Source organism: Merops nubicus, unplaced genomic scaffold (assembly GCF_000691845.1).
Source record: "Merops nubicus isolate BGI_N331 unplaced genomic scaffold, ASM69184v1 scaffold20794, whole genome shotgun sequence".
Taxonomy (NCBI): domain Eukaryota; kingdom Metazoa; phylum Chordata; class Aves; order Coraciiformes; family Meropidae; genus Merops; species Merops nubicus.
In genome coordinates, this window is record NW_008606721.1 from 76,672 (window position 1) to 98,079 (window position 21,408).

At 41.6% G+C, this 21,408-nt stretch overlaps 1 protein-coding gene across 1 annotated transcript in view; it reads right to left on the reverse strand.

The window, feature by feature from the left end:
- LOC103772420 (transcriptional activator GLI3-like) overlaps positions 1 to 21,408 on the reverse strand; it is a 187,193-nt gene that overhangs the window by 69,260 nt on the left and 96,525 nt on the right. The window contains 1 exon segment of the mRNA XM_008939750.1: positions 19,610 to 19,715. Coding sequence (XP_008937998.1) covers positions 19,610 to 19,715 — 106 coding nt within the window.

Here is a 21,408-nt window from a genome sequence, read left to right on the forward strand (position 1 = left end):
AGCGGGCTGTTGGATTTCAGTTATTACTCATGAAAACAGTGTGTCATTTTGTTTTGTTGCTTGCAGCTGCACAAGAAGACTGGCCAGCAGCTGGTTTGGATTTTAGCCACCACAAAACCTGAACAAAGTGTAATTCACTTTTCAGCCCAAGGAGCCTGATTTTTTAAAGAAAGAAAGATTGTGGAAAATCCTGAAACTTCCACCTGAAATCATGGAAAGAAGACCACGGGGATCTGACAGTTGATGCTGCAAATGTGAGCAAGTTATATGTATTTCAAAATGATCTGCATGAACAGATCATTAGCTGGTATTACCTTGAAAGGATCTCACACTTTATCCACCAGCAGAGAGAACAGGGGCAGGGGAGCTCACAACACATACTCTATGTTGTTTTTTCTACTTAAGCAGTAGCCAGTTTTACAGTGAAGAAGATCAGTTCCTCCAATTTCAAATGGAAATCCTACAGCTTTCTTTATTAGCAAGAGAGTGGGTAACTCATGCAGGTGAAATACTGCTGCCTGGCTATGACTACAGGTAAAAAAAATCCTAAAACAGGTAGGTAAGCAAGCACAGACATCGCCCTTGAGCCACCCTCTCCTCCCAGTGCCACACCGACAGGATTCTGGAGCACAATTTCCAGTCTCTGCCCATGTCCCCAGTGTGGCAGGGTGAGGTATGACAGATGCCAGATTAGACAAGGCACAGTGGGTTGCCTAACTTACCTCATTTTTCCTCTCTAACTTGCACCCTTTCCTCCCACCTACATTCCTGAACTGCTCCCATGGCACAAGGCAGAAGGAAGCCGGAGGTGGCAATACACAACTTCACTGAATTCTGGACATTCAAAAAACCTAAAATATTTGGTCATTTTGAGCCTCTAAGAAATGAAGACTGACAAAAATATTAACAAGTTTTTACTTTCCAGGCTAATAGACCTGTAACTGTTCAGAAATTTCATAACAAAACATGAATACCGAATTTCCATTTCTGAGAATGTTGGGAAAATCCCCACTGAATTTGCACCAGGGGAGGTTTAGGTTGGATAGTAGCAAAAATTTCTTCACTGAAAGTGTTGCCAAGCACTGGAACAGGCTGCCCAGGAAAGTGTTTGAATGACTGTCCTTGGACATGTTTAAAAGTCATGTAGATGTGGTGCTCAGGGACATGGGTTAGCAGTGGGCTGGGTAGAGATAGGTTAATTCTTGGACTTGGTGATCTTAAAGGTCTTTTCCAACCTAAGCAATTCCACAATTCTGTATTTCTCCTTTTTTCAGCCCCTTCCCAACATAGTTTTATCATTCATATAGACCTAGCAAAAACCTGGGTAGAGGACCAGCCCAAAGTATCATGAAAGCATCCTACATGGATTTACGTTTGTAACTGAGTAAGGATGGTTAGCCCAGGAACTGAAGAGGGGAGAGTAAGAAAACAGATGCAGTTTAGGGTGCTGGGAAGCAGCAAGAGCTCGTGGCTCCTAAGGGAAGGACAAGCCAGGAGCCATGGTTAACTGCAGCATGGGCAATGCACTCCATGCCACCAGAACTGAGCTGAGTCACCAGAGCCAGGTGCTGCTAACAGGGCCCATCAGCAGCCTGAGACAAGACAAAGTGACAAACCAGGTCCAGAGGGAGACAGTCCAGTGCAGAAGGAGATAGGGCCAAAGACAGAACAGGAGACAAGCTCTGAGGGGTCCATCCAGGAGAACAGCTACCTACAATGCAGGTCCCAAGGTCAGCCAGGAGCAACACCAGAGACAGGTGCTACCTACAACATAGCTCAGGCAGGGACTAAAGGCCCCCAGGCTGAGCTTAAGAGGGGCTCTGGGTGTCTGGGATGTGGGTGGAGGTCCAGGTGAGGCTGTTCAAGGCAATTACAGCCTTTTAGTAGCCTCAGGGTCTTCACACTGGGTTTCTTTCTTTTGGAGTCCTTGAACTGCTCTAAGACATGCCAGAATATCAACACAGAACACGTTATCCCTGTTTGTGTATCTCTTGCAACTGTCAGAAGTCCAGTGGGCCCTGGGGTGCACTGTGACCCCTGGGTGTCAGAGAGTTCTCTTCAATAGCAGTGTTTCTTAGAAGCAGATGTAAAGCCACTCAGGACAAGCACAAAGGTCTGTGTCACAGCATAACCTGGATGAGAATTTTGAGGTTGGTTGGGTTTTAGAGAAGTGATCTGTCATAAATGGTTTCCAAATAGCTTTAAGCTGTGCTTGGGCAAAAACCTCTTCTGAGCACAACCTATCTAAAAAAAAAAAAAGAAAAAAGAAAAAAACCATGGTGATTTAAGTATTTCCTGATTTTAAAGGAAACTATAACTCCAGGACTGGTAATTTTAATGCCAAGTTTTGTCCTGATAAATTTTTAAATGGCTCTTTTATGAATCTGTTGAAAAATACATTTATATTGAAAACAGCAAGTGATCCTTAACTATAACATTGTAAATATGACACTGAGCTGAGGTTACAGATGGAACAATAATCTATCTCACAGAACAAAGCTTGTCAACCAAGTGGGATGAAATATTGTAACATAACCTAATTTATTATTGCCTTTTCATCCATCTTGTTATATTATGAAAGTGTCAAAGTTCAAACCTCGATATTTAATCATTTAACAGTACGTTATTCAGTGCTGGAGCAAGCATTGATGGCATAACTCTCATACCAAAGATATCCACTCTGTTTCCTTGATACCTGTTCAATTCAGCCCTGCCTGAGGAACTGAAAAATGTTAAAGTCATTAAACTGCCTATGATCCTTTTTTTCTGGTGTCTTTTTGTTGGTTGGTTGGGGAGGCTTAATTTTCTGCTTGTTTTCTGTAGTAATCTTCTGATGGCTGCCCCCAAAACATTAATACTTTTATTTCTAGGAGATACTGGAAGATGACCAAACAGTAAGGTCTTTCTTGTTATGTAGTGAGTCCTATTTTAAAGCACAGGGCTCAGTTCCTTTGGTACTATCTCCCACATTAAATGAAAATTAATTGTTTAATGCCATGGTTGCTTGTACAGACTGATGCTTTGGCACCATGCAGTCAACAACTGGCTAGTAAAGGGTTTTTCTATTAAGGAAGCTGAGCTCTTAGAAAGTAAAGCTTGATCCTGAAAGTACAAGTGAGAACAATTCTAACAGTTGTGATTAGCCCAAATGATCAAGTTACTCTTCCCTGTTACAAGTAGTTCTAAGTGTTCAGTAAATCAGACTCAGGCAGCTAACTATACACCTGATACAGAAAAATTAAAGAGTCAAACAATCACCCTGCTTCTCAAAAGCTTTAGTTCCTCTTGTAGGGTTCAGCCCTATATAAGCTGCAATCAATGGGAAACTGCGTGGTGATTTAATTGATAAAATCCTTAAGTTATCATGGACATTATCTTCAAAAGCACAAAGTACTGACCCAATTTTGCTCTCCCCAAGAGCACCAGCAAAGCTTCAACTGACTTCAATGCAAGGACAGTGAGGCCAGCACGGCCTATTTTCTAAAATGCAATTCTATGGTCCCTTTTCTCTTTGCATTTCTAATTGAATTTGTAAACAACCAAGGCCACAAATATATGGTATGGGAAATAAATAATATCATCTTTTAATACTTAACTTCTTTTTTCAGAAATTGTGTCTTAAAATAGGCAGTCCATTCCCCTAAAATCACTCACTGCCTCAAAGCTGCTGTACTGCATTCTTGGACTTAGGAAAACTAAGCAAATGATTTCAAACATTTCAAGAATTAATTGAACATACAGAAATGTCAGATCACACTTCATGTAAAGGAGTTCAAGTGCTACAAAAAGGTAACCGCTGTTAACTGTATTTTCTTAGAGGTACAGATTAAGAAGAGGGAGGACAAGAACATCCTTAAGTCCTAGCATAAGAAAGAACCTTCACTTCCTATACTCCTTTCCATGTTCCAAGGCTGGGTCAATATTTTGCTCATTTTTCCTCCAAAATTCACACTGGAACTGTAGCCATCGTGGAGAATTATGTCACAGAACTGGACTTGGTAGCAACTTTCCATTCAGTAGATCTATGTACAAATACACCATGAATGGCTCAGTGCTCATGTACTTTACACATAAGAGGAGCTAGATTGGAGTCTGAGGTACACAGGCTCTGGTTTGGTTTCCGTCACCACTGATGTGCTATGCCACCTTGGACAAGTTTGCTGACTTCCTTATCTGCCCCTTCCCATCTGTAAAACTGTTGTAAAGCACTCCAAAATTCTTCTGCATCTACAGTGAAAAAGGCAGACCAAGAGTTACTATGTTACTCACATTTTTTCATTGAGACAAGGACATAACTGCCTTATAAAATGTGTGCAGTTCTGGAACCTAAATTCCTAAAATATACAAATAAGCTCAATTTGGGTTAAAACAAAATGTTTCTCCCTCATAAAGTTAAAAGGCATAGTTGCAGAAAAAAAAAAAAAGACTCAAATGCCTGCACAAGAGATGTTCACAGTGCTGGAAATCACGCACGACAATTAGCTCATGAGCCACAGCAGAAGAATATTACTCTGGTTCCTCTTTCCTTCTTTGGCAAGTGTTAACATCATGTAGTTACAGTTAAAAATTGGCCACATTAATCAAGGCATTAAATCCTTAGTCAGTGACTGTATTCCTATTTTTCAGCTGATGGACTGCCTGAACGCAGATACAGCTTTTTTACATACACCCTCTGCTACTTGAAATACTTCATAAATAATCCATCAGCTTGTGGATTCCTTAAAGATGAGTTTATATTGTAAAAAGCAATGAATATTCATTCCATTATTTAACATTTTGTTTACATAAGGTCAGCTGTAACACTGGTGACCTCCAGTCCACAGTAATACCTGGACTGACTACAGTGAGCAGCTACTGCTTCAGGTGCCACTGAGCCAAGGTGTATTCATTTCATTACACAAGTCCTGACACACAATCCTTAAACGTGCATGCAGATGCAGTTTTGACTGCTTTGTTTTTTAATTCTTTATGCAAAATGCAAATAAAACCATGCATTGTCTCCAGTATTCCAACAAATCAAGACGAGGCCTCTTGTTCTTCTCACAGAATGGTGATCTCTCAACAACCTGCCTCTCCTTTTCCTCTCCCTTCCATCCTGTCACTACCTTCCAACAGTCCTCCAAAACACTGTCCACTTAGCCTTTGCATACAGAGTGTCCCAGCTTGCCCCTCCTTCCTCCAATTCCTTCCCAGGACTGCTGCAAAGAAATTCGTGACTAGGGGAGGATTACATGGATTTACTTGGCCATTTCTTTGCTTGTACAAACAAAGGGTGCAAACATACAAAAACGTGCCCGACCATAACTACTCCTTCCAAACACCACTTGCCTTCTAGGTTTCTAGCAGACACCCTCTTGCAAATGCTGTGGCAGCTTTGTTAAGCTTTTACTGCCCCAACTACCCAGCTGGTGCCCTTCTCAGCACAGGCACCACATCTCTGCCTCTAACCACCTCACTGCCCAGTTTTGGTTAGCCAGAGCAAAGTTCCCAGACTGTAAATGGGGCAAAAGGCCTTGCTGAGGGACAAAGGATAAGTTTTAGGGTGAGGAGAACAGCTGGGTCTGGTAACCCCCCAGGTCAACAGGGCTGACTCACCAGATTTCATTTGCCAAAGCTCTTCCTGGCAGAGCTCCTTGTATTTGCACAACACTTTGCAGAACTCTGATGCTGCCAGAGTGGCTGGACATGGCAGCAGTGTGCACAGCACAGAAAATAACACTGACGAGATACTCTGCAGCTTCCCCCGCCTGCTTCTGCTGGAGCCTTCCTGAGGCACTGCCTCCTTCACGCTGACTTCTCTGAACCATAAGTAGGGCAAGACCCTACACCTGCATAGCACAGCCCAACCTCAGATCCAGCAAATCTTCCTCCCATGTCTTCTCAGCTGGTTCCAAGTCTATTGACTGGTGGTCATTAATATAGCAAGGATAATGTGTCAGTGCAGCATTTGATGCAGAGCTCATCATGAATATGAAACAAGACAAGCAAATGTCATTCTAACAAGCTTTGGAAAAGTGTTGCTACACGTTAGAGGAGAGACTGCCACGGACCTCTACGTGCCATTCCCTCTTCAAACTATGCTGTAGCACAAAGTGCAGCAGGAAAACCTAAAATACCTACAGCACACTCATTATCTGTTATTAATAACAGACTGGACAGTAAAATTACCAACTGCATTCCTACAGCAAACTTCTCTGCTCTGCAATTCTCTTTTGATGCTCTAGAGGTGGTCCATTTGCTATTCAAATTTTAGCCTCCTCTAGTTTACAGGCAGGGCCTGCCATCCCCTGAAATGTTTAACTACAGCAGCAGCATATGAATATGTGGGCATATAGAAATCCTGATGGCACTCAGGTACCCCTTTCTTCCTTCCCTCTCCTCTTCCTCTCCTCCTGCAAAAGAGTGGGTCAAAGGAGAGTCAGAAGCTTTCTCACACTTAATGCTGTTAAAGTCAGCTAATTGAATAAACATTTGTTTAACATTTGCTCCTATTTCACTAATGCACTGTGAGAATGAGAAGATTTTTATTCCCCTTCTCCCCCATCCTCCCCCTTCCTCAGGGGTGCCACTGGCTGTTATCGCAGTGACTAATGTGCTGCATGTGGCCATTATAGTCTTCAACTCTGAAATTACACCCAGGATGAACGATAGGCTCTGCCTGTATGCTGATTGGAGTTGGATGATGATTGATTAGAAGAAAGTCAGACTACGTAGCCATGCAAAAAGAACTGCACCAAGCCACAAGCTTAAACACTAAAGCACATTTCACCAGTGGCTTCAGAGCTATTAGACGTTTTCATAGGAACAACATTTCTCACATCCAGGTTTGCGCATTTTATCTTTATTCTTTCAAATCCTGAAATTGCTTGGATAAGAGGGTTTTATATATATATTTATACACATTTCTAAGAGTAGCCTGAACTTTCAGGGGAAATTGAAGAGGCTTTGTGTCAAGTACAGCTAAATCCAGCCTTTCTATATCAAACCTCTGCTAGAAAATTACTGTGCAGATGATAAGGCTGAAAGATATAATAAAAAGTGACTCTACTCAATTTACACTGCAATATTGGTATGACTGAATATTTTTCATTCAGGTGACTGATAAAATCACTAAAGTGTATTGCAGATAAATAAAGGAGGCTTCTGTCAAGAATAAACACCATTAATCATGAAGTCTCACCCTGAGTGGCTGTGCTATGCAACTGCACAAATGCACCATCACAAGTGGCGGGTGACCCAGTGCCTCCTTTCTTCCCCCAGCTCCCTGGTGACGCTGTCTTCTTAGGAAACTTTTTATTTTTTTTTTACTGCCTTTACAACATTTGGAAGTCCTGTAATACATTTTCCATTTGAGTTTCTGTACGATTGCAACTGAAATCTAAATTTCAGAGATGATACGTTCAGCTAAAAATTGATCCCATGAGACAAAGTGAACCAATACTGAGCATGGCCACATTGCTCTAAATCCAGGGTTGCATTGAGGACTCTGTATTTAACCTGGTGAGGATGAGATCTTTGTCACTCTAAAGCTGGAACAAGTACAAAATCTTACCAGCTCCCCCAAGCCCTCTTCCCCCTTTTCTCCCCAAACCATATTTTCTTATCAGTTTTATTACTTAGATTCACTATTTCCAAACAGGTGCAAAGTTGGGGATTTTTTTTTGAACATACAAATATGAAATCTCTCAGATTCTGAAATCTACCTGAGCAGAATCGATGGGTCTCCTTTCAAAAACCAACTTACATGCGAAAACTGGACATGTGCTGAAAAACAGTTATCCAGCAAAAGCACAGTGATGCAAAAAGAAACCAGACAACTTGGGTAACCTTTTTGTAACCTGTTTTAGAGCAAGTGATGATTCAATAGTGGCCACGTTATAAAGCCAGAACGAAGTGGTGCCCTACACACTAATGAGGTTAAAAAATGTAGTTAGGTCTTCATGTTAAAGGCACTTAGCAAGCAGTTTGCTTGGTAAAGACCAACTGTGTGTTGGAGCAGAGGACTAATCACACAGGCAGAAATCAAATCGACTGGAAGAATTAGGAGACTTGCGGCCCCGAGGAATGTAATTCATGCAGAAAAGCAGTTGTCAGAGCGAGGCCAGGGAACTGTGTGGGAAGAAAGCAAAATAAACAGCTCAACAAAGAAAACAAAGACACTCAAATAGTGGCTTTTCTAATGCTTGAGTACACTGAAACTTCAGTGGGTGCATATGACAAAAACCTCATCAAAGACGACCTCTGTAGAAGCAACACACCGGTGAATGGTGCACTGGTTCAAAACCACTCAGAAATGCCTGGATCTTTAAACAATAACCTTGAAGTTGTTATGCACAACAAGAAGTGTACATTCATATGTGTACATGTGACTGGGAGACGAAGAAACACATCCAAACAGCTCAAAGCGAAGAGAGTTAAAATGGTTTCCACAACTACTCCCAATTTCTCCATCTTCCACTCAGAGATCAGAGGAGGATGCAGCCTGCACACAAAGATCACTCCTGCCTATGTGCTGCAATAACTCTTGGTGGAAAAATGGCACTGCTAACTGGGATTCACTCCCACAGCACACAGACCAGACTACTGCATCCACCTGGGGGATTACCTGACCAGAAAGAAGAGCTTGAGGCTGGTCCTTAATCTCAACAAAACTCTTGGGGTACTCATGACAAGATTTTCTGGTGATGGGTATGACCTGTGACAGTAAAATCAAACTTGGAAATCAGCTGATACATGAATTCCACAAATACTCTATTCTTGCCAAAAGACATATTTTCAACTAGTGGGTTTTAGTCCCACAATTTCATGGTTTTAATTTTTTAGAGAATGAAGCCCTTAGCACTTCCAGTAGTTAAGTACCTCTTTCCTCATTTCATTCATTCACTGATGATTTTTTCCTAAGCCCTCTCTACCTCCCACTGAAGAATACCATGCTTACTATTGTTTCAGCAAATTTCAGCTTCTCTTCTTCCCTTAAATCCTTCCTCTTGCTAAGGCAGGCGTTCCTCCTCCTGGCAAAGCACCCGAAAAGCTTCTCATGTTACCTCAAATGAACGCTCTCCTCAATGTCTGTTCTGTGATGCCAAGAAACACTCTTTTTCCAAACATAAAACCAAAGCAAAACAAACCCCTCTGCTTCCATTTCCAGAGCCTACCGTAAGTCACATCCACAATAATACAAAACTGAGATTTGGGGGAATAGAGAAAGCTTTTCTTCAATTCTGGTTTTATATGCTAAAATAAGAACTTTACTGTTTAAAACAAAAGCAAGTTGGCAATAACAAAAGACAAATTCAGTGACTGTCTCTGCTACTGCACTTCTTCCTTAAATTTGGTTGTGAAGGGAACTTTTGACTAAAATTCTGATTTTAAAGGACTACAATCCTGACAGAAACAGTGATGTGAAGGATCAGCATTAATCATTTCTGCTGAGGTATGGCTGGATTTGATTCACATCTTTGTACTAACATAAGCAGACAGCCCAAAATTGATATTCACAAGGACTACTAGTGACTATTACTGAACAGAGAGAGTACCAGCTAAAATTTCGTATCTAACACTACTACTTGCTGCAGAAAAAAAAAAAAATTACAGATTTTTTTTTTATACATTTATACATTTCTATATAAAATACACAGATTACTTTCTGAAATGCCTCCTGCCCTCCTTCCCCTCCCCCTCAACAAATCCATGTTTTGGGGAAAAAAAGGTTTTTGAGAGTGCACCTCAGTGACAGTCTGGTACATGTGTAGCCTGTAGCCAGACAGAGACAGTATCAAAGGTCCAAGTGTGGGAGCTGGATGGGGTGCAACCAAATCAGAGCAAGAGAACACTCAGTTCTCATGCTGGGCTAAGAAGTTTTGCCTCAGCCAGGCCGGCTTCTTTATTTGATCCTGCAGGCACTGAAGGCCATTTTGGTGCTACATCATCCACACTATATGCCAGTTTTGACTAACGGTGAATATGTAATAGATGGAACACCACAGCCATCAGAAGAAACAAGAGAGAATGTCTTCACACTGCTGTTCTTGCTCTATTTGTGTGCAAAACTGGAGTTAAAAAAGCATTTCTTGGGCAAAGCTGTAACTCAGAACAACCTCAGTGACCAGAAATGGGTGGAGGCACCACTTCTAATGTGACTGTAAGGGGAAATAGGTGAAAAATAAGCACTGAGTGTAAAGCAAATAAATGTTCTAGTAGCATATTTTTTTAGAGATGGAGTAAATTCAGTTTTTAAGTCTTTGAGGTAAATGCACTATCTATATGCTGGCCAACTCAGGACACAGCTGCACCAGTACAATCCCTACACATTTGCTCCCTCAGTACCTCTGCAATTCAATCTATTCACAGGAGTAGAAACAGTTCCCAGAAAGAGTGTCAGGACAGAAGCCTGATGTCTATGATTCTGAGGAACGAGTATGGCAAACCAAGACAAGAGGCAGCTACACTAGCTTTCTTGGTACTGTCTTGATGATGTACACTGATAGGGATCTTCCAGGGTGAAGCAGAGAACACCTGATTGCCCCTGGTCATTCAGCTCCTGCCCTCCCCACCAAACCTGTCTACAATGTTGTTAAATGGGGCTATTTGTGTTGGTGGCCTCTATAAACTGGACTAGACTATCAATCTTTTCTTCCACAGACCAGTGGAAAAGGCATGATAAATCTAGGCTGGATTTCAACTGGAAGATGTGTATCTTTAAAGAGATAGCTCCTTAAATCTGATATGTTTAGAAATTCTCCCTCATGCGAAATACTCCCTAATTTTCAGTTGATCCTTAACACCACTGGTCACAGCACCTCATAAATAATGCTTTCAAGAAGATGACAGGTCAGTTCCTTCCTTCAGAAGCTTTGTATTTCTGGCTCATGGACTTCAGGATGTTTTGCCTCTGTGTTGCACCTCTGTGGTGTGTCCAGAAAATTACCAAAAGCCCTATAAAGCTGATTATAAATGCAGACATAATATATTGTAGCTTCAGACCTACACATTTGGTGCTGGAAGGGACTAAGCAATATATTCTTGCCTGGTCTTTAATGGCAACTTCATAGAGACCAGCTTCAGTGAAAAGATTCTTCTAATAAAGTCCCAAGTCCTTCCTTGGTCATGTGCAGCATCCCAAGAGCAAAAACCAAACAGCAAAACATTTTGCTTTAAATCATTTCCTCTATTAATTGACAGCATCAGTGACAAACGTTGGCCCAGCCTACCCTGAGGCACACAGATGAAACACCCACAGAGCACATTCCTTCGAGCAGAATTAGGGTCTTGTCTTTTTTTGTCCTAGCATCATATACTAGAGAATATGCAAGGGATGGATAGTCTCCTACATCTCAGAAGCACAGCTGACAGCAGCCCAAGAGCCTAATTTTGCTACAAATATACATGCAAATATAGACATAAACACCTATATGTATATGAAATATAGTGGCTTGAGTAAGAGTTGACAAAAAATGGAAACAAAAAATTAACTTCTTTTTCTTCTTCTTTTGAGAAAATAAAAATTCAATCCATACTCCAAAATTATAGGACATGGTGCCTTTGCTGGGGGAGGGGAGAGTCTAAGCCAGGGAAGGATTGCGTGAGAGGCCAATGAAGATGCTCTGTGCTTCTACACTGCAGATGTACTCACTGCTCACATTTCTTCCAGTTTATACCTACTCTCAGTTTAGGGACTTCCAATTCACAACACAGAACTCTCACCAGTACACTTTAGAAAAAGAAAGCAAAAAAGGAGAAAGAAAGAAGGCTAAGACTGTAACATTTCAGTTCTCTTTGAAGCAAGACTTAACATGAGTGGAAGAATTGTACTGGAAAAAAAAGGAGTCTGTCACAGTCCAGTACCTCACAGGCCACTGCAACAAGTTTGACAGCAGCCTCTATAGAGTTGGCTTGCTTCTGGTTCACTGCACGTGAATACCACAGTCAATATCTGCTCACTCAACTAATACTGCTGACTACAGCACAAAGAACACAGGAATTTTGTCCAAGAAACCACAGGCTCAGAGTCTCTGAATGTGCACTATATTTAGAGCTTGCATTCTTTGCAGCTGATAACGGAATCAGATAATAGAAATTTCAAGCAGCAGAACTCTAACATTGGAGCTATTCTTTGTATTTTGGGGGTTAAATATTAAGTTAATGATCCACAAGTTCTCAGTAGTTTTGCCCATGAATATTTTTCCTAATTATTTTGTTCACTTTTTCCCTTTAATTTGCCATCTTTCTCAGACTCTGTGTAGCTCCTTCCCTTAATTTTAGCTGTAAAGCTCTAGAATTACTCAGTCCATGAGGAATGCAAGCACAGATATGCACCCTATTATGTAGAGAGGTTGCATGCACCCACCCACCCACAAATTTGCACACTTGTACACACATCCACAGACAGGAAATCCCCCAAAAGCTCAAAGCCATGCCTAGTTATTCCTCACTGTACAGAAAAACGTAACATCCAGCACAGTGCCCCGAGGCGTGACTCTGCTGGCCATTCATTTTGCTTCCATCATCTCTTTAATTCATGCTGGTTTCAAAGTCTGCCTTAGGGAACCACTTCTCAGTGGCAGCCGAGAATTCATCTAAGCCCCGTTAGCTGCCCGGATGGGGAACCTCAGCTAAGTGGCAGCGCTGCCCAGTGCCGACAGGTCCTTCCCTGCTGAGAAACCTTGGAACTGTTCCTCTGCAACACCACAGTCCCTACAAACCTCTTCAAGAATCCCTTTCAACCCAGAACCTGTGGCACCCTGCCTCTTGGGTCAGGCTCAGGCAACCAGTTTCCTTTAGACAAGCGGAGGAGCACCCCAAGGACCACCGAGGGCTTTCCCCTCCTTTTCCTCACTCCTGGGAGTTGCCCTGCAAGCTGTTGCTACTCCTGAGTGACTGTACCAGGAGAGGTGGTCAGCCAGCCAGCCAGTGGAACCTCACCTTCCTCATGAAGGCCAGGGAGTTGCTGCCTCTCAAGAGCTTCTCTCAACATTAAAAAAATGAACTGAAGACTTGGGAGAAGTTTCTCCCAAAGGATTTTTAACAAAACAACCCATGGCGTTTTGCAAGCTCTTCCTTCTACATAAAAACTCCTACCAAAATCCTCCTCTTCCTTCAACTGCTGTAACTTCCCCAGCCATCCCAAAATCAAGCTGGCTGTACAAGAACAAAGAGCCCCTGTTAACGCAATATTTATCTGCCGCTATTGTTTCTCCTTTATAAATCTGTAGTTCCTTGGCACTACAATTAGCTACTCCAGAGAAAATGATTATGTCACAAAGTATTATCCGCCACAGAAACAGATGAATGATGTGAACCAAATGTAATCTGGTGCGCTCAGAGGCAATTCTGTTGACTTTCATGTAATTGTGCTGGCTAAAAATGAGGATGATTTTTAGCAGTGAATCCTTATTTGATCTAGAATTTATTTGCCAGCAGAAATGAACCTTTAAATAAGATACACTTTTCTTGATAGTGCTTTTTCTCAGAAGGAAGAGAGCAAATATGTGAGAAATATGGAAGAATTGAACTGAGCATGCAGAAACTTCAGACTACAGCTCAGCTAAACAAACCAATGTAACTGAACTTATGTAAAACAGCTACATTCAAAAAATATTTACCTGTTTTTATCTGCATCATAACCTACTTTTCTGTTCCTTTCAAATGTGTCTCAGACTCAAAAAAAAAAAAAAGATAATGACATATCCTTTTTTTCCTGCAATTCAATCTATGTTACCAATAATTTGCTTTCCAAACTATTCCCAGTTTTAGGTAGCTTTTAAAAAGAGTCTGTTTCTGAAGCTACTCTGCAAACCTGCTTGCAAAGGAGAATTTATGATCTGCAATTCTTAAGGTAAATATTACTAAAAAAGTGCCAACAGCTAAACAAACCAGCGATTCACTGTTTTAAATGATGCAACATTATATACTGACTGAGAGACCTCAGTGCTGGCCCAGACCCAGGATTCCTCTCCCCTGCTTTGTAAAAAGTCTGGTGCAGAATGAAACCTATCTGCAGAAGTTTCTGTGCAGGCCCCTGGCCCTGCTATTTTACTTCTGTGAGTTACCACTGTTGCACTGCTCTGGCAGGAAGCAGAGAGGCCTGCATGTTGCTTGCAGAGCCTACAACACACATACCCATGGCATATAACAAACTCTGAATAACCCTAATGAGTCACCAGACCATGCTGCTTCCTTCTCAGATGTGCTATAAAAATCCTCCAGGCTATCAGCAGCTGCTTATTCTTGATGCCTCACTTTGCTTCCAGGGCCAGGCTTCTTGGGGTGCTTCCCATTTAAGACAAGACTTCCTCCTGTTTACAGAAAACACGTTCATGGGTGATTTTGGAAAGCTCTAACTACAGTCATCTTCTCATGCCCAAATAGCTTCCCAGTCTTTTTTCTCTGATGGCTCCTGGCTAAACTATAAAACTGTCCCAAGCATTAAAGTAATTAAAGCAAATTCAATGAGTGATGTTTCTCACACTGGGTGGGGCTCTCCTTCCCACTATGAGAGGATCAATGAATGCTCTGACAAGCTGATGGACTCCTTGCCAAGTTGTCACTTTAGAGGTACAGGTAAGAGGTCTAAACGTTAAGATTTTTTTAAAAAGTAAGAGCTACTGGGAAAAGCTAAATGTCCTATCAAATGTATATATATAAGTTTCTCTCATAATCAAGGGTATTTTGCAGATCCAACACTTTAACCTCACATTCGGACATCCCCCATTGTTCTGCATGGTCCAAAATCAGAGGCTGATGAAAGCTGAACACCTGGGTCAGCCTTTCCTTTCCACCCTAGTATAAATGATGTCTTTATAAATTACTTATGAAATCTACAAATCCGACTCTCTTCTTATCAACTTGAAGCTGACTGCAAGCAAAACACATGCTTTGCTTTAGTACTGGTGGATTCACACAGTTCAAAACAGCTGTTCAAAGCATTTGTGTTAGACACATGCACAATTATCTGCATGTGCATCTTTTCAGGGTGCAGGACTGCCGAACTCAGATGCTGTTAGCCTCAATCAGCACTTAGAAAAAAAAGGAGCTTGGTGTATTTTTGACCCCAGCAAACTACAAGACAGCTGCTACATTTTGCAGCTTCCTCCTTGCAGGGCAGCCTCCCCTGGCTGTAAGCACGTGGGAAACGTCAGTGCACCTTCCTCAGTCCCAGTCCAGGGCTAATGTAAACTGGGATGGGCAAGAGAGGTGGCAACTGAGTGGATGAATGCTTTGGAACACGTGTGGTGTAACTTGTAGTAAATTCAGCCCTGAAACATCAACTTTCTAACAGTTTCCTACAACATGTGCATCAGCTACTCTAAGGCATACACAGGCCACCACCCTGGAGCTATTCCTGATATGGCCACCTGGCAGTTGTCCTCTGCCCCACCTCTGCAGAAGAATGCTTCATTCACAGCCACATTAAACAGCACCTGGAAATATCAGGTTAGGTCACCTTTAAAGGCTGTCCAACCCAACTCTGAAATTAAGCCAATGGGGAGCAACCTATTAAGACAACTCAGTAAAAGTGTAAGAATGAATGAATAACCAAGAATAGGAGCTTCCTCAATCACTGTGGTTGAATTAATCAGAAGTTTGTCTCTGCCTTAGGAGCTTTTTGTTATTATTATTTATTAATAAATAAAACCTCTCATCCTGGCTAAGTCAGATTTTAAAAGCTGGACTATAATTACACTTGCACTGTCATAAAGATAGTCAAGATACCCCTTCCCCTGCTCACTGCTAACAACTCTCATTCCAACAAAGCCAACATCAACAAAGACATCAGACAACTGGAAGAGTTAGCCAATAGTAAATTTATAATTTGGTTCTCAAGGACGCCACAAAAATAGTATGCTCAGAGTATTAGCTTATGTTCAAATAAATACCCTCGTTAGCAGCGTGACTTTGAGTCACTGCATGCCAACCAGAGAAGGCATCACTCTCTATTGGATGGCCCAGCAAATGTCAAGGACCTAAACATAGTTTAGCTTCAGTTTTCTCCTTTATCTGAAAACTAAGAAAGAGCTCGACAAAAACAACAACAAAGAAAAACGAAGCACGAAGTGGGGTTACTAAAGCCACGTTTCTTCTGGTATGTTTTAAACATCTGATGATTAACAAGTGATTTAACTTGCTAATTCAATGAGAAGTAGCAAAACTGGATTATGGTTTACTAGTCTATTTTTTTTAAAACTAAGATTCATGCCTTGAATGTGAAAAAAAAAAAAAAATGGAAACACTCGCTTCGGCTCCAATTATACTGTTCATATGCTGCTGCTAAATAACAACTTGTTTCATACATCTTCCCTGAAGTATAAACCAAAGTTGTACTGTAGAAATTCCAGGATAACTACACAGTCCTAACAAACAGGTTTTGGTAACACAAAGTGACACATTTCAGTACATATTCATAAGGGTTGGGGGTTATTATTGGCCTGTAATTGCAGTTGTTCTAACACCTAATAAGCCATGGCTGGAAAAACAAAGGCAGGTTAATTTGTGATTTCCTCTACTCATTCAGAGGCAAATTAAGTGTCAAACAGCTAATACAGAACATATTTCATTTTATGAGATTTTAATTTAATTCTGCACCATATCGTTGATGCCTTAATGTAGGGTGGTTTATCTAAGAGGAAGAGCAATTTATAAACCTCTTTCAATTGAAATCTTTAATGATAGGATACGATAGCATAATTACAGCAATGCCTGCTAGTCCTACCATACATAAGCATCTGTCAGCAATTCCATCATAAACATAAACCCTTATTTTAGGGGTTTGTAACTCAAATTATAAAATTTGGCTCCAGGCTACAATTTAGGATACAACAGTTCTGCCCATCAGCAATTAAACTACAAGAATTATACATATTACACATAGGTCTTTAGAGTATGTAAGAGCCCTGCAACACCTTAAAAATTCCTCCTTTCTTTTTCACTTGGCCATTGTTCAAAATCACATGCACATATTGGTATCATGCAGACAAGTCCCTCTCCTCATTTTTCTGTCCTTGTATTATACCTAAACTAACTCAACTAAGGCTTGACAGGTTCTGCAACACATTCCTAGGAGCTTGGATAACTGGAATGATGCCAATTTTTTTCCTTTTTAAAATTTATATTACACACACACACATTTGAGAGCACTATGAAACAAGGAGAAAACCACTCATACAATGAAGTCATTGATGAAGCTGTAGGTAAACATTTGTATCCTGACTGGTGTTCTTGTCATTTTCTCTCAGAATTCTCAAATAACTTCTCAAACCCACTTCTTTCTTGTTCTTTTTTTTTTTAATGATTTTTAGGACAGCAGTTCAAAGCAATGGCTCCAAACAATCCCAAGTCTACCACTCCTAAGTCATACTCACACCAGCCTCTGGTAAAACCTGGAAGGAAACTGCTGGGTGTCTACCTCATACATGTATTTAAACATATTCCTGAAAACTACAGAAGCATGACACACTTTAACATCTACAAAGAAGCTGTTGAGTCCAACAGATTGATATTTTTTTTTTAAATTTGCTTAATTGTGTATTTACACTTACTACACCAACCACAGCAGCTCCAAGGGTCCTCTACAGCTCATCATTCCAATGGCGGCACAAACCAAATGAGCAGAGGAATCAACAGAAGCTAATGGAGAAATCAGCAGCCAGTATGAGGGAAACTCGGGAGTTTAAAGCTTGGGCTGATATCAAGAGTGCATTTCTAAAGCTGCTGTCTGCATTCGTATCACACCATGCTAAGATCTCCTTATCTAACAAGCCTCTGTAGAGCCTGGCAGACTCACCGCTGCACCGTGGGGTATGGCACTGTCCTCTAAAAGGGACATTGATTTTGGCATCAGAGGGGACTACTGCTGAACACCAAATCAGGCATGAAACAGGCATCTTCAACTTTTGGGGGTGTTGCAGAAATCCTGGCACTTGTAGCAGCATAGTCCCAATTTCCCACCATCACACAAAGCTGGGAACTGTGGTCTACCCACCCAAAAGCCCTGCCCAGAGGCAGAGTGTGTCACAGTATGGGCTGGGATCACAGGGCTCAGGCTCCAGAGAGGGCTCAGAAGAACCAGTGCAGCCAGGCAGAGTCCCACATGGCACAGGATCCAGAAGGCTCACAGGCAGTACCCAGGCTGGGGATGATGATCCCCTGCTGACGCAGGTCAGAACACTTGGGGCTGCCTACACCCCATCTGCCTTGCACCAAACACAAAGGCAAATTCTCCACTAGCTTCAGAACGAGCAGGACTGTCTCCCCAGCTCCTCAAAACAACGAGGCAGAATATTCACTGAACTGCAAAACCTAGGATGTCCATGTAATGACTCTGTCTGAGCCTGCCACCTTCAGCTTACAGCCGTCTTTAGCAGCAAATTTAAGAATACATTTGAGTATATTTTATGATCTGGTTGACTGGGGTGTAAACAGTGATGCATCAGAGAAACTCTGAGGAATAAATCACAAGTTTCTGTACTCTCTCTTTCTATAAATACCCACTATTCCTCTAATGCCCAAGAAGACTGCAACACAGATTTATTACTTACCTCCAGGCAAATTTGCTCTGAAATTACAATTCAGTAATAGAGGACTGACCCAAAAAAACTGTTAGTAAAATATTGTGTGTGTACTTGGGCATGTAGTTAGGATTGTTAATATCAATTAATTCTGCTCACAGAGGAGAACTTGTTTTAAAACAACTTCATTTTTCTTCTGCATATGTGTAATTACAGAGCTGTAACTAATAGCCATAGCAAAGCAATCTGCCATCTAAACAACTAGCATTATTCTTCAAAGAATTACTTGTGCTTTTCTCCTTATATTTTCTCAGTATGAGAAGTGATTAGTAGATATGATTAAATGTATATATGAAGCCTTTTAGCAAAGTATCAAGCCCCGCTTTTCAGCTCCATTTTTAATGGTATAGAGCAGTTTTCTGGACAGGACAACCGTTTTATTCTGCAAGGCTGGTATCTGTCTCCCTATATAGAGTAAAATAATATTTATTTCTACAGGATTTCACCACTAACACCCTTTTCTAATGCACGTTATCACTGGTATTCATTTCTTTTATCTTTGTGTAAACCATGTGCTCTATCACATTTGCCATTTTGTTTGGGTGACATTCCCATCAATCAACCGATTGCCTGTGCGTGCAAACAACAGCGACTATGAAAATTTACCAAAAATTTCATTATGCTTCATAGCACTCATTGGAGAAAAAAAAAAAAAACAAAACAAAACAAACCTTTGGCATGAGAGGAAATTTTTGCTATGAAGAACCCTGAGCCTAATACAGACAAAATACATATTTTGTCTCACTGTATTCTACAGGGTTCAGTGCTTTTTAATTTAGTATTTATAGAACGACAGCACATAGAATAAATGTCAGCAAAACATATAGGTAACACTTGCCAGCCACCTTTTCTAACAAGAATTCCTCAGGCACCAGCCTGGGTCTTGCTTCACGGACAAGATAATCTCGAGGCTTTCCAAAAGTAAACCTTGCTCTCCAGCAAGACCGGAAAAGTGCTCCAGGCTCGTGGCTTTAAGCACTGCAAAGGTCTGTGTACTTGCCTGTTCTTCCAGGCAGCTGAAGAGAGGGGAAATACTGAATACTCACACATGCAGAGGAGGAATGGGAGATGGTTCGTAATGGTAGCGTCCCTCATGATGTCTCGCATCAATTGGTACAGGAGGGTGGAATGCTGGGAAGAGGTGAGGCGGATCTGAAAAAACAAGCGAGGTTCCCAATCTCAGTATCTCCAGTGACTCTTTAAAAACAATATTCATAAAGATGGAGCAGATATTGAAAAGCAGGTGTCAACAGTGCTGTGACTTACGGGTCGCATTCTCCTTCCCTGCTGCAGTCAGCCAGGTCCGTCTGAGAGGGGAGTTTGGCCCACAGTGTTTGCATGAATATGTATTTACTAATTTTAATATTCTCTTTTTATAGCTTGGAAAGGGACATAAAGAAGTCTTTAATAAATAATTACATGCCCATATGTGAAGTGTCAGATCAAAAGGACCATCAAGCCTTTCATAAGCATTCCTGATTTATTTATTTTTTATTAAAACAAGAAAAAAAAATCACCCCAGGATGAAAAGCTGAAACAGAGAATACAATAAAAAAAGTACATCCTCGCAAGATGTACACACAATCCTACAACAGCAAGCAGAACTGAAGTGGCATGCAAAGAAATGGATATCTAGAGCAAATCAAGACAAGGGAGCTGAAAGGGAAAAGCCTCTGGGAAAGGCCATCCTGGAGATGCTTAACTGCATCACACCAAGGGCCACATCTGGAAGGATGTGCCTGAGGACAGGGGGACTCATTTCATACATGGCTCTTGAAAAGGAAGGGTGCTTTCTCTGTCCCTGTGGCTGGAGATCCAGGGACCCATGGCTGCAGTAATTCCCTGTCTCCTCCCAGGCTCTCACAGCACAGGGGGCTGCAGCTGCCGGGGGTCCTGCTCCCCTCTGTTTCCGGAGAGCCCCGGTGACGAGGCCAAGAAAAGGGGGAACATGTCCCCTCTGCCCCCACGGGCTCTGCCCGCTCCCGGCTTGGGAGGACCCCGCGCACGGACCACAGCTCTCCGTGCCACCACACCACTGTGACTCGTCTGACTGCAGGAGCTGACTGCTCATCCTGCTGCTCCCAAATGCTCACAATTCAAGCGAGACGGTGAGCATCTCCTGTGGCACGTTATTTCCCAATTGCCACCTCAGATGAAGTCAAGTGTTTATCTGACGTCAGAAGCTGAGAAATACAGACGTTAAGTCGTGTCATGGATTTACTAAAATGCTTCTAGAAAGAAAGAAAAGTTGTGCACTGGAAGTAAAATTAAGCCTATTTCAGTTTTGCCTGATGACTCCTGAAAGTATCTTCTCTTTATATATCCTGCCTTTCCTATAAAGCAAAATGTAATCCTCCTCTTAGGTTACGTTATCTGTGAAAGCAGTTCCCTCATGCCAACTGGAGACTGCTTTAAAAAAGAAATTATTTTTCCCTTTTGTGATTGTCAGAAGTTGGGTTAGTTTATTATTATGTTTTGAAGTGGGAGAAAGAACCAGAGGAACAAGCCTCATGGCCCCAAGGAAGTAAACAGAGGGGATGAAGGGGAAATTGCATAAATTCTGAGGAAATATTATCAGTGTTTCAGGAAAATCTGTAAACATTTAACAGAGTCTCCCCAGTTTCATGGCTTGATTTTGTGAAACATCATGAGCACGTGATCAGCCACAGTACAGTGCTGCCATTTACTGACTCAGGCACCGTAAATGAAAAATAATTGTGGCTTACTACTGGGAGCTCAAACTCACAGTGGCTTTAATTCCAGTTCTGCTGCAAAAACTGGAGCTTGGCATGCAATCTGTTACAAGCTCCACTCCCCATGGCGAGCACTCCTGGGATTCAGCACG